Here is a 14,134-nt window from a genome sequence, read left to right as displayed (position 1 = left end):
AGAAGCAGGGCACTGTGGATGATACTGTTACACAAGGTCACATTCCCACAGCTTTACTCCAAGTATCCATAACAACTGATCGCAGGTTTTTCACTGATATTCAAAATGAGATACACATAATTACATGACGCTTATGGACATACACACAAACAACATACAAAATACACCAGTGCAAAATTGGATAATTCTTATGGGGTCACTACACAAACATAACATGTAATATACCCGTACAAAGCCCGGTCCTACTGCTAGTTGTTTATATAATAAAGTTGTACAATTTTCCAATATACTTTCTATGTCAGTTCTTCACGTTTTTGGCATTTCTGCTTGCTGTTATTCATTCTGTTACTTGTAGTGCAGGAGCTGCCAATCCTTTTTTGTTTGGCGTTCCGATTTAAATAAAAAAATTACAGCTACATTCAAGTCATATAGGACAAACTGTAACGTAGGGTTGCCAGGGGCGCAACACCAATGAGGCAGCTGCCACAGGCGGCAATATCAGAGGGGTGACAATTTTACCATTTTTTTTTGTCCTAAACTAGCCCAAGACAGGCTGCTCTGAAAAGAAAACAGAGCGGACCTGTCCTGGGCTGGCTTAGACCTCTGCGTTTCAGCACAGGCGGTGATGATAAGATGTCATAACTAGAGATGAGCGAACACTGTTCGGAACAGACGTTCTGAACAGCACGCTCCCATAGAAATGAATGGAAGCGGCCGGCATGTGGGGGGTTAAGCGACCGGCCGCCGGTGAAGCGTACGTGCCAGGTGCTTCCATTCATTTCTATGGGAGCGTGCTGTTCGGATCGGCTGATCCGAACAGTGTTCGCTCATCTCTAGTCATAACGCCTCCTGCGCTGAGACACAGACGTCTTATGCACCGGTGAAGAAGAGGAGGTAGTAGCAGCAACAGCTCCATCGAGGGATTGCAGGTAGGTGAGGATACCTTTTTTTTTTTAATAGGCCGCTACCTGCTGGAGTATCCCCCAGCAGGTAATGGTCTATTTACCTACTTATTCCCGGTCCTGCTCATGGCCGCCCCGGCTTTTCCTTCTACTATAGGGATGCAGAAGAGGGGAGCAGAAGTGGCTGTCAGCAGGAGTGGGCTTGCAAACCCCAACAACTACCACTATTATTATACTCTGGGATCTTTTCCGAAAAGACCCTGGAGTATAATAATAGTTTATGAGTGGGCCACTATGGGTCATAATAGAGGTTGAATGAGCAACTGTGGGGTATAATAGAGGTTGAGTGGGCAACTGTGAGATATAATAGAGGTTGGGTGGACAACTGTGGGTCATAATAGAGGTTGAGTGAGCAACTGTGGGGTATAATAGAGGTTGGGTGGGCCACTATGGGGCATAATAGAGGTTGCAGGGGCCAACCCAACCTCTATTATTCCCTACAGTGGCCCACTCAACCTCTATTATACCCCACAGCCGCCCCTGCAACCACTATTATGCCCCACAGTCTATTATGTCTCTGTGGGGCATAATAAAGGTTGCAGGGGCCGCTGTGGGGAATAATTCTGCATGCAAGGGACATTTATAAAAGCGTTCATTAGGGGACATTATGAATAGAGGGAGCATTATATAATATTATATATATATATATATATATATATATATATATACAGTATATGGGGGTCGGTGCGTGGAGAAGTGAGGAGTCAAAGATGTCTATCTTGCAAACCTTACAGAGACAAGTCGCAGCTGGAAGAAATGTGAGCAATTAGTCAGAGACGTATCCAGTAAGTCACAAAATGCTACTGTACTATAGTCATCGTAATGTTACCACTAGCACCCCAACCTTTTTTCCCGGGATTCAGTCCAGGGGATGGAGGGGGGGGGGGTGTTCTATTGTTCACCTCAGGCAGCAAAGAGGCTACTACCACCACTGAGGAGTGCTGTCATACTGTGCTCCTAGCCACTTGCGTTTACTGCTATTTGCCTGGAAACACCAATACTTTTTCATTGTAAGTACATGTGCAGCCTGCAATTAGTAGTAAATATATATAACTGGTAGCAGAGTGAGGTAATACCTGTAGGATGGTTATACACATGAAAAGAAACTTATAAGTTTAAGTAAGAGGCTTGGGGAGGTCAGGGGCTCCAATGAGATCTTCCAATTACCCTCCTGGGTAATGGTTTGTATTGAGGTCATCCCACTACATGGAGGGTTATATCTATGTAGCAGATTAACAAGGGTCTCATAAGCGCCCACCAGGGCACCAACATTACCAAAATCCATGTCGATAACACCATCAAAGTTTCAACTAAAACCACTGTGCCCGATTACCAACTAGTTCCCCTAATGTGCAAAATCCTAAACTGAATAGCTTGTACTGATAAGAAAGCGGCAGGCAGTGTACTAGAAATGATACATGGTAACAAACTATCAGGACAGGAGAGAGATTAAGGTCAAGGAGGACTAAATAAATTGTAGCAAACCTTCAGCTATAAAACATGTTGCTCTTTGCAAGATTTCAGTCAGTGGGAGAGTTTGGAATTGTTGAGAAATTGAAACATAAAGCACAACACAAAACTGCAGAGCTGTTGCTTATGGCTTTGAAACCAATCAAAAGCAAAGAGAGCATGTACCGCTCTGGAAAGGTCAGATTATTGGGGAGGGGTAGCGTATAGAATTTTTAAATTGCAAGTCCTAAAAATAACTGGAACAACAGCAACGCTATGAAGACTGTGACATTGTCCGATGCATAAAATCCCAGATTTAATTATTAAATAAAGCAATATAACAAAGCATCTGTACTGTGCTGCACGCCGGAGAATGGAGGCAGTACAGACAAGGGAGTCCCAGGTGACACCTCAACAGATCCTCTCATTTCAGACAATGCCTATTGGCGGGTGATGCAGCGCTGCAGGTCGTTCCAGTGATACTACCCTAAGACTTGCCAAGCGTTTGTTTTAGCTGTACCTGGAAATGATCCTAATTTGTCATAGTGGAATGAGATGAGCGACGGGCTGTATAATAAGACCATCTGGTGGTGCAGGACTGCGGCCATTGGAAGGTCCACCTGGGATAGTCTGGCAGCTGTTCTATCCATGCAGATGTATGTATACAGCTTTATAGTAGAGAAAGGAGACCTCACACTAACAACCAAATTCTGAGTGGAGTCATTCAGTGGGTGCTACTGAATTTGTTGAACCCAAGTATTTAAGTGTATTGTGTGATGCTTTCTGTTGAGCTGTGTATCTAAGTCTATCATGTGTGATGCTGTCATCTAATATGCTATATTGAAAGGGGCTCAAAATTATGCTGATAGAGCCCTACGTATGCATGAATAGCCTTTAGGCTACTCAGGCACCGCTAATCTAATCTTAACCCCCCCACCCGTTTTAAAATAAAACTATAAAAACATATATGTAAATGATACCTGAACGTGCACGCTGGGTGGTCGTGCCCGATTCAACGTCATCTTCAGTCCCTCCTTCCTCTTCTTTCTTCTTCCAGCGACGTCCTCCTGTCCTCGCTCTTCTCCGCCTTCATCTTCTTTTCTTCCAGATATGAAGATGTTCACGCGGGATTTGAACACAACCCACCGGAAAAACAGAAGATGAAGGCGGAGAAGATCCAGAAGAAGAGGACATCTATTTTAAAACGGGCGGGCGGTTTAAAATTAGATTAGCGGTGCCTGAATAGCCTTTTTAAAGGCTATTCACGCATATGTGGGGCTCTATCAGCATAATTTTGCTGATAGAGCCCCTTTAATCTTATTGTATGAAAGGAGAGAGTCATGCAAGTGCCCCTCTTACTTCATCCATTCACAAGACAGATGAAGATATCAGAGATGCAACCGAAGCAAAGGGACATTTTTAGCATATCTATTCCCTTCTGCCAGAAGGCCCATTGACTCCAATTGTAAAATTTGTATATATATATATATATGGACAATTGGGGGCAATTTAGCATCAAAGGTAGCGGTTTTCCTGGATTTACAGAGGTGTTGGTGGTGCTGGGAGCCAAATAAACAGCAGATCAGGTAATGCAGTCCAAAACAAGTGGCTTTATTCAGCTTATAACAAAACAAAAATAACAAGCAGCCTAGCCCACACAAAGGGCAATACCTCACTTCTTGAACCCTGACTATTCTATTGGGGTAAGATACTCTGAGGTTTCTTCTCAGTAGTCTGGCTCAAAGTCCTTTATGGAATCCAGTCCTCTTGGGACAGACCTCCTGTCTGTCTCCAACTGGTCCGCAGTGCACCTGCTCTCCTACTGTGTGCAGTCCCTCTGGAGCTGAGCCCCCTTCTCAGGTATGGGTGTGGTCAGGCTCCTTCTCAACCCTGTTTTTTGGTCGCTCTACAGCAGCCTCTAGATTCACACCCTCAATATATATATATATATATATATATATATATATATATATATATATATATATATATCTCAGGAGATAATTTTTGTATGTGTTGGCCCACTGCATAGAAAAACACTGCTTCTTCCTATACTTCTTTCCTTCCTATTCTTCCTTCTTCTTATACAGTATAAAAAGTTATACTAGCTCATGCCACCATGATAGAAGACAAAATGTTGCTCTTTTGGGCTCCATTTGAGGAATACTATGTGTTTAGCTCATGCTTATAAGTCAATTACGTTTGATACCGCCTGCTTTAAGCGTATCCTGCGTGAATATGTCCAGAGCCACTGTAGCTAAGGTTTCCATGTGTCATACTGCTTTATTTAAGCCTGCTATGTGTTATACTATGTGCTGAGTTGCTATACCTCAGCCTATTCTGTGTGATACTATATCCTGAGTCAGTGTATCCAAGCTTATCCTATTTGATACTATTGCAGAGTAGATTACAATTGCTAGCCATGTAAACACAGGCTGGTTATTAAGGAGCAATGGTGGTGGAGGAGGGTGTCACTGGATGGGGGTAGGGTGACTTGCTGCGGCATCGCCATGGCAACCTCAATCATTTGCACCAGCAAAAATACTGACAGCAATCAAAACAAGGAATAATTACTGGACAATTCTAGTTCTCTCTTTGACAAAGGCAATGTAATAATCCCAATGGGTACCAATAATCCTCAGATACAATGTACAGACACAGTGTGACACCATACCCATCCTGCCTTGAAGCAAATATTACTACTATGTGTTGTCGGACATTACTAAGCTCTGGAAACATCAAATTAAAGCTAAACTTTCAAAGAACTTTTGATTCTCTGACAGTGTTTGTGATATTAATAAATTCTCTTATAGACTTTATTAACAAACTTTGGCTCCTTTCTGTGAAAGATTACAATTCTTTATTATTCCCCTTGCTTTTCTATTAAAGGGGTACTCCCTTCTCAAGGATCCTATCTGTACTGGTAACTTATGTAAATTGAAGACTTTTCCTAAATATATTGCTTTAGAAATACTGCTTTGTTTTCCTGCTATGTGAACTTATCCCTCCCATTGTTTCCATAGTGTTTCCATAACCACAGACCTGCGAGATTAACAAGTGATGTTGTTTATTGATCTGCCAGCAGGACAATCACTTCAGCTAATTGCAGTTTTCTGATAAAGCTGAGTCTGTTATCTCTCTATGTAAACACACAGATAACAAGGAGTTCTGTACAAGCATCGGCATATTAACTGATCTGCATAAGTATTGTGATACTTCAGTGTCCAGTTCAGTGTGGGGGGGGGGACTGGGAAAATAAGGGGAGGATCACTTCAAACAATTATATCTTGGGCATTAGAAAACATAGAAACTTGCTTCTGGTGTTATATGTTTCATATGATATTAGATGTTTTTTTGCTTTTTTTAAGTGCCTGTTAGTGCTATTAATGGGTTAATAGCAGAAATGGGGAAACAGATCGTCACCAGATAATCAGATAATGTCCCCAGGGATATGGGTAAATATACATTTTTTATTTATTGTGTTATTTAGAAAGTAGGAGGTGGAGTGTGTTTAGACTAGTGTATAGATTTCAAGTTATCCCGGACAACCCCTTTAACCCATTAACTGACAATTTTTTTTTTTCAGTAAATGGGAACTGCACTGTGAAAATGACCTCATGTGTACAAGGCAATGCATGCACTTAATCAGTTTAGGTTTCCTATCATGGGCGACATCCTGATGGAGCACGTGAATGTCCTGTTTCTATTCCTCAATGACAGATGGCGTTCGTAGACGGGTTAAAGTACCCAATCCCCAATTGGGGATCATGGCAGTTAAAGGGGCTCTATCATTGGGAAAATCATTTTAAGCTAAGCTCATACTTGCATAGCCTTTAGAAAGGCTATTCCACATATACCTTTTGTATGTAAATCGCCTCAGTGGTTTTTGAATGACCTCGCTTTTATTCATATGCTAATTAGTCTCTTGGTGCATCCCGGAAGTTTCATCGTGCACCCTCTGCTATTCTTTCCTATGTGTGTGTACAGCACATGCTGCTGCTGCTGACTTCCTGCTTCCTGTTTGCACACACACAAATAGGAGAGAATAGCAGAGAGGAGGCTGCTGGGAACTTCCTGTACTGGCTGGAAGCTAATTAGCATATGAATAAAAGGTAGGTATAGAATAGCCTTTCTAAAGGCTATGCAAGTATGTGCTTAGCTGATAATGACTTTTCCCAATTATAGAGCCCATTTAATGGGTTAAGGTTACAATTCTATCTATATTATTTCTAGAGATATCACTGATTGTTTCATTGATTCGGGACTGGGATGGTTATATGTTGTTGCAGTGATATATCTGGAAAGATTACTGAAGTACTAGAACTTCAATCTTCCTCTTAAATGGACACTAGAAGCAAGTTTTTACGTTTTGTACTATCTGAGATATTACTGTTTACAGTTACCCGCTTTACACAGTTAGCCAATACATAGTACGCAATGAGAAGTAGGGTACAGCTCTCAATGATCGAAAGTGAGCAAATATAACAAACAGTATTACTCACCTGCTCCTGGTCCTCTTCAGGTCTGCTAAAGATGTCAGGGAACACTGAGGCCTGTGAATGGGTCTCAGTAGTATGTGGCGTCATCATATTTGCTTATAGTCACCACAATGCCACATGACTGCTGAGGGCCCAATCATAGACCTCAACAGTCCCTGATGTTATTCAGAATCCTGGAAGACAAGGACCAGCGCTGGAGCACAGGGAAGGTGAGTAATAATCCTTGTTATGTTTGCTCGCTTTCCCAGGCCTCTGCTAATTATGCTCTGGGGTCTGAAGATACCCCAGTGTATAGTAGTAATTCCAATTTGGATGTATTTGGTCTGAACGAAACTGCAGGCAAAGTCTTGCAAATAATGTAATAACCAAACGAGATTGACGTCCAGTTTCAGTTATTTTTCGATTAATTGTCCAGCCCTAACTGCTGATGACATCATCGCTAGTGATCTGCCCTGGCGAACTGAAGTAATGCTCCGAAAAGCACTGGAAAAAATAATGTGTATAAATCCTCTGGACCTGATGATTTACATTTTCATGTTCATAAAGGGAGTCTATATTCAAATGAGCAGTCTGGAGCACCAAGGGCGGCTTAGTTGCTCCAAGTCCAGGGTGGGGCGCTGCAGTTTTGAGGAATGGAGCTGCCTCTGGTGCTCCAGACTATTTATTTCAATATTGTGAAATAAATGAGTAGCTCAGCAATGGTGGCACAAAGCCTGAGCTATCTAGCTGTATATACCTGATGATAGACTCTAAATCATTTTTCAGCGGTCCCCACATGTGGATATTGCACTAGTTACAGTCCAAGCTGGACGTATGGAAATAGAGTACCCAAATGGTCTTTCTGGGACCAATACTGTTTAACCTGATTTAAATGATGCAGACATTGGTCTTGTGTAAAGTTAAACATTTGGTGTCAAAAATACTCATGCTAGTTACAATCTAAATATATCACTACTGGATGAATCGTCAATGGAGAAAGAATTGGGACTCACATAAATTAAATTATACTATGCAATGCCAGTTTGCTGCACCTAAAAACAACTGGATATGGACGGTATTAAGAAAGGCATGGTTTCTAGAGAACAAAATATTATCCCCCCCCCCCCCCACAAAGCACTGGTGCATATTGAGTATGTCCAGTTTTGGACACCAGCTCATAAAAAAGATACATCAGAGAGTTGGAGACAGTTCAGAGAAGGACAGCCAAATTAAGATATGGCATGGAAGATCTCAGGTATGAAGATAAGCTATCAAAGCTAAAGTCATGACAAAAACTTACTTTTGACAAAAGAGGGCTGATGGTGGGAGTATAATATCTTTATCTCAATATGGATATGTTCCTAATGAAACTCAACACAATAATCTATTTGTTCCAAGAACTAAGCAAAGAACAAGGGGCTTCTGCTTACAGTTAAAGAGGATCTTTCATGTCTTCAGGCACATGCGGTTTTATACACCGCTAGAAAGCTGACCGTGTGTAGACTTTCCCGTTATTTGCTCTGAGTCAGGAGATGTTGATGCCGTTATAATGGCTCTGATCTCTGCATGCTGTCAGAGGGGCATTCCTGACAGTCTAGCTGTGTTGTGAGAAACGCTCCTCTGACTGTACTTGTCCATAGCTTTGTACTGTCCTTACCGTACAGCGATGGCGCTAAGCTATGAACAACGCCCTCCAGTACTGGTCTAAGGATGAGTACAGTCAGGAGGGGCATTCTTCACAGCTTAGGGTCATCACTAGGTGGTGAGGAATGCCCCCTCTAACACTACAGCTATTGATAATTACAGTCGGTAACAGTCTAGCTGCATTGTGAGAAACGCCCATTCGACTGTACTTGTCCATAGCTCTGTACTGTCCTTACCACCCAGTGATGGCGCTAAACTGTGAAGAAGTACCCCCCCCCCCCCCCCAGTAGTAGTCTATGGATGAGTACAATCAGGAAGGGCAGCTTAGGGTCATCACTAGGCAGTGAGGAACACCGCCTCTAACAGTACAGCTATGGACAAAAACAGTCGGTGGGGTTCCTCACACCCTAGCTAGACTGTCAGGAATGCCCTTTCCGTTATGATGGCAGTGATATCTCCAGTCTAGGGGCACATAACGGGAAAGCTGAATTCAGCGCACCATCGGCTTTCTAGCGGTATATAAAAACACGTGTCTGAGGACCAGAAAGGTCTTCTTTAAAGGAAGTGCAATTTTGTCACAAAGTTCAGAAGCATTACTGCAAAATTCTAAAACGTTCTCCTGAAATTTAGTAATGACAGAAAGAGTGTTGAGATTTGACAAAGGGCACAATATTTACCTTTTAAATATACAAGGCTACTGGTAATGTAGAATTTTGATCCAGGGATCTGTCCGATTGTCAGCAGGGCCAAAAAAAGATTTATTTCTACTTTACAGGAAATTGGGTCTCTGCTGTTAACAGAGTGTTTTTTTGCCTTCCTCTGGATAAACCTGGATTTGGCTGAACTTAATTGACCTAGGTCTATTTTCAACCCATTTATGAAATTATCTTCATGTGGTTACTAGTAGAGGCTTATAAGATACATATAATACAACACTATCTCGGTGGTGATAAAAGGGTTAACACCAATCCCATTTTTGTGTTGGTAAAAGCTCTGGATGCAGCGCAAGTTCCTGTACTTGGTGCTTGGAAACTGGTCTCCGTAGATGCTCCAGCCCAACCCCCAAGCAAAGAGACCACCCTGATTTCAGGCTTCCACTTCATGCAAACAATAGGTGTCTATACACAGCCACGAGATGTTATAACTCATTTGCTATTTGGATTCCCTGGCCCAATTCTCCTTCTTACTAGCCCATGTCAAGATTTTTTACAACACAACCCTTGTTACACCATGGTGGCATTAGCCTCAACTTTCTACTTTATGTTCTGATTTCTTAGTATTTCCAAGATCTCTGCTTGCTGTCCATCAGCAGGGAAATGTGTGTTTATATCTTGAGGATGAAAGCCAATAAAGGCCTGTATACATCTCACAGCTGGGGGTTTGTTTCAATTCTATCCAGTCTAGACAATATTCTGTGAGTTAAACCACCATTACAAGTGACTATCCTTTACCACTCGTCTGTTACCGTTTCTTTCTTGTACATTGTATCAGTCTTCAGTCTACGCTGTTTATCTCACAGAGGACTGTATAGAATATATACCAATGGGCTTCACAAAAACTGTACATCTGAGACACTTGTGGGGGGAGTACATGATGTGGTGACAGTGTTGGTTGGGTTTGTGCAGGTAATGGACACGAGACTATTGCAAGTGTCACCCCTGCATGACTATACAAACATGCCCCACAAATCTATGTTGCTTCGCTCCATCTATCGTAACAGCTGTAGTAGAAATTTCCAACAGTGACTTTATTTTTGCCTTTCATAAAACTTTCTAACAGTTTATATGTTATTGTTGAAAACAAACTCAACCTCGAGGACATAAAATTCCAAAACTCAGCAATAAATCAGAGCAAGTCACTGCAGCTCACTGGTGGAGCTACTAGTCCAAGCTCATAAATGGATGTAGTCTAAGGGGGGAGGGGAGATAACTGACTGACAGGCTGGATACACACAATACCGAGGAATAGTAAAAGTGTGATACCCCTCTTACTACTTCTCAGATCATGACATTCCAGCAACACTTGCCTGACATCTCCAGAACATTGCTTCGATAGGCAGGTGCAATCTCATAACACGCAAGGGCCTTAAAGGGTAACTACACTTACTTACAACATTGGCGTGGGTCAGACGAAATTCACTGCCCACTGTTCAATATGTTTAAGAATAAGTACTATAATTCTGACTTCTATAATAGGACATAACTCAGAATAATGCTGCCTCCTATCTACATGAATATAATAATACTGGTCCTTATTATGATACTAGCTCTTAGTTTTGAGCGCTGAGGTTGTACCAGTCAATGAGGGGCCCAATCCCTGACACTGGATTTTTTGCTTTTCTTGTATTTCTTTGCGGTTTGATCTGTTGATGATTTGTGGCAATTATTCCTATTCTCTTTAATGCAGAAAACTGCAACATTGAAAATAAAAGTGGAACTGTCATGAGGTTTTCCACGGAAGCAGTTCTAAGATCATCTTCCATGTTTCAGAATTACAATTTTGTAAGAAAATGCAATAAATGTTAACACTGTGTTTGTTGCATTTTTTTAAACAAAGGAGGGGGTTCTGTTCCGCTACAGATGACTTTCTGAATAAAGACCACCCGAACAGCAGTAGGGTTGTTGTGGCATGCATTTGCCCTATTCCATGAACTTTGCTGATCACTAAAATTAGAATTTATGTGTGACCCTTACTGTATTATTTACCACATATCGCAACAGAGTAGTGAAGGCAAGTGACATCGTGGCAAGTGCAGGGCTTCGTCATAAAGTGGTTATGTGATAGAACAAAGTCGTAGGTAACTCACCAGTTGGACTGTGCAGAGGAGAATTAAGGTGCATCTTCCCGTGCAGCATCCCATCTTCTTGCTGGGGTTGGGGGTCACACAGTCCTTATGCAGACCCCCGATCAGTGAGTAGCCTGTGGTTATGAAGCTCTGCTGCCAGGGACCATGGTCTGGACACGACCAGGGAGTAGCTGCTTTCACCAGACTGATATGTAGGAACAGATGCTTTTCTCACAATGTGATCAACTGATGCTCAGCCTCTCCCCCTTAATCTCCCTTTCTCACAATTGCAAGGAGGAGGGGGGGTGCATGCTTGTCTTAAAGGAGCCATGCTGAACTAATCCCAGACAAAAGAACCTGACAATAGTAGGAGCTCTGGAGTCGATAATGAATGCATGTCATAATGTCCGCTGCAAACAGTCGCAGACAAAGAGCTCGCAGATACTAATAAGGATTTTAGTACATAAAACATATTTCCTGGAATTGTATTACTACTGCTGCTATAAGGTAGGGTAATAAAGCAATTCCTAGTACATTACTGGCAAGGTTTATAGAAAATCGGGCCCTGGACAGATTATGGCTGTCCTGCTCACCATTTTAGACCATTTTATCATAATTTTAGATGCTAATTTAAACCGCATGAATACTATCCACTTTATAGAATCTAAATAATACTGCCATATAGTGCGTACATTAGAGTGCCATACTTTACCCACAAAATAATGTCATTCAATACCCAAAGAAAACTGATACTCAGTGTCCAAATAATACACTATACAATGCCTAAATAACATTCCACTAGTTTGGGGTTAGAAACGCCAGTATGAGAGACACCAGGAAGATTGACAAAGTGATTAAGAGGGCAGGTACGGTAGTGGGCTGCAGATTAGATGGTTGGGTTGACTGCCTTCGAAAAAGGTTCTTAAGGAAGTTCCAAGCAATCAGAAACAACCCAATGTGTCCCTTAAATACTGTCATTGCTAACCAAAGTAGACCCTACAGAAATAGATTTATATAGCTACATTGTGACAAGTAAAAGGCAGAAGGTCATTTATCCATACCATGATCTTCAACAGATCGTTCAGCTCTAGGTGTAAAAATTTTTTTGACCAATTACAAGTATACCAGGCTTCTAACATGTCACAACCAATGCCTGAAACTGTTAACCAGGGGTGAACCTACCCCTTTCACCGCCCGAGGGGGCGTGGCGGAGCAGATGGGGCGGGGCTTAGCGCCGTTCGCAGGCAGAGAGCAGGCTCGGAGAGGGCCTGCTCTCTGCCTGAGCGTGAGGGGAGGCTGCTGGAGCAGCGCTGCTCCAGTGGCCTCCCCAAACCACCGCTCGGTGCTAAGCCAGTCCAGGACACCTCATGGGAGGTGCGGCGCTGCTGTTAACATATGTACCAACCACCGCCTGCCAGCCCCCCACCTATCAGATATTTATGGTCTATCCAAACAATTCTTCAGCTGCCAGGCTTTGCTCTCTGCTCCAGGTAAGCGCCCCTAACTGTAGACAAAATGTGACAGCACAGTGGGCATGGGATTCGCTGGAATCCCCCATCCACTTTGTACTGTAAAACGCAGCAGAGTTTCCGCCCCATGGGGCCCCGACCTGATATAGATTTTTCTGCAAACAGACTCCCTTTAACTTTTTTCCTCTGGGTCATTACAATTATAGCAATACAAAATATACATAGGTTCTTCTTCTGAATTACTATTATATAAAGTAAGAAAATGTATTTTAAAAAAAATTTCCGGGCAAGCTGTAATTTTTATTGCAACTATTTTAAACTTTTTGACCATTTTTCATATTAAATGGGGAAAAGGTGTGTTTTTAATTTTTTATATTTGTGGGTTTTTCTATCATTTTAAATATGTAAAAAAAAATTGTTATTTTTAGACCATTAGCGGAGATATTTATAATTGCTTGAACAACACACTGTGATACTTCTTTATACCAGTGTATTTTGCCTGCAGCATCTTCCTGTTATACCCAATGTGTGGCTTGATGATATGGGAAGACTAAGATTTCAGGCCTGGAGGCCATGACAACTAATCCCTTGGCACCTCAGGATTGCATTGAGGGACAGAGGTTCCCCCACGTCCAAACCACAGCTCAACAGATGGGGGGTATTCCTGCCCCTGTGTGCGGTTTAGGACAGGTGGATTTTTAATTAAATTAATAAAGCAATTAACCCCCCCCCCTTTCCTATAAGAAGGTAAGAGGAACCTCCTCCCCTTGTGTTAGTTATAAAGTAATAATAGCCATAATAGGAAGGGAGTCTTGTGCTGCTGTTTGGACTAAGAGAAACAGGTTATCATTAGAGATGAGCGAGCACTGTTTGGATCAGCCGATCCGAACAGCACGCTCCCATAGAAATGAATGGTAAAAGACAAAAAAGGAGAGACACCGAGCGCTATGAGTGTAGTAGGGAGGGAGCAGAGAGCAGTGTCCGGGGATAGCGCGCACTACACGGACGTACCCAGTGACACACACGGTCATGCCAGCCACTATACAACTGTAACACCGCCCATGTTGGAAGATTTCTGAAGAGCAGCAAAATCTGCACTTGAGAAAGGACCCGTGGTGGTCCGAAACACGTCGTGATTTTTACTTTTAATAAATCTATTTTTTACCATCTCATCTATTTTTGCGGCTGTTATTCAAGATCTACCAGTGAGCGCAGACCCCTGCCTTTAATATTTCAAATAGAAATGAATGGAAGCACCTGGCACACAGACTTTGCCGCTTAACCCCCCGCGTGCCGACCGCTTCCATTCATTTCTATGGGAGCGTGCTGTGAGCGTGCTGTTCGGAACGG

The 14,134-nt window shown here is 42.4% G+C and overlaps 1 protein-coding gene across 2 annotated transcripts in view; it reads right to left on the bottom strand.

Annotated features, from left to right (window-relative positions):
* NKAIN4 (sodium/potassium transporting ATPase interacting 4) overlaps positions 1-11,570 on the bottom strand; it is a 44,881-nt gene extending 33,311 nt beyond the window's left edge. For both annotated transcript variants that reach the window (XM_075278632.1, XM_075278634.1), the window contains exon 1: positions 11,337-11,570. In XM_075278632.1, coding sequence (XP_075134733.1) covers positions 11,337-11,390 — 54 coding nt within the window. In that variant the 5' untranslated portion in view covers positions 11,391-11,570. The remainder of the gene's footprint in view (positions 1-11,336) is intronic.
* Positions 11,571-14,134: the final 2,564 nt, after the last annotated feature.

Source organism: Leptodactylus fuscus, chromosome 6 (assembly GCF_031893055.1).
Source record: "Leptodactylus fuscus isolate aLepFus1 chromosome 6, aLepFus1.hap2, whole genome shotgun sequence".
Classification (NCBI taxonomy): Eukaryota; Metazoa; Chordata; class Amphibia; order Anura; family Leptodactylidae; genus Leptodactylus; species Leptodactylus fuscus.
Note: the sequence above shows the minus strand (reverse complement) of the source record. Positions and strands in the feature narration are given on the sequence as shown.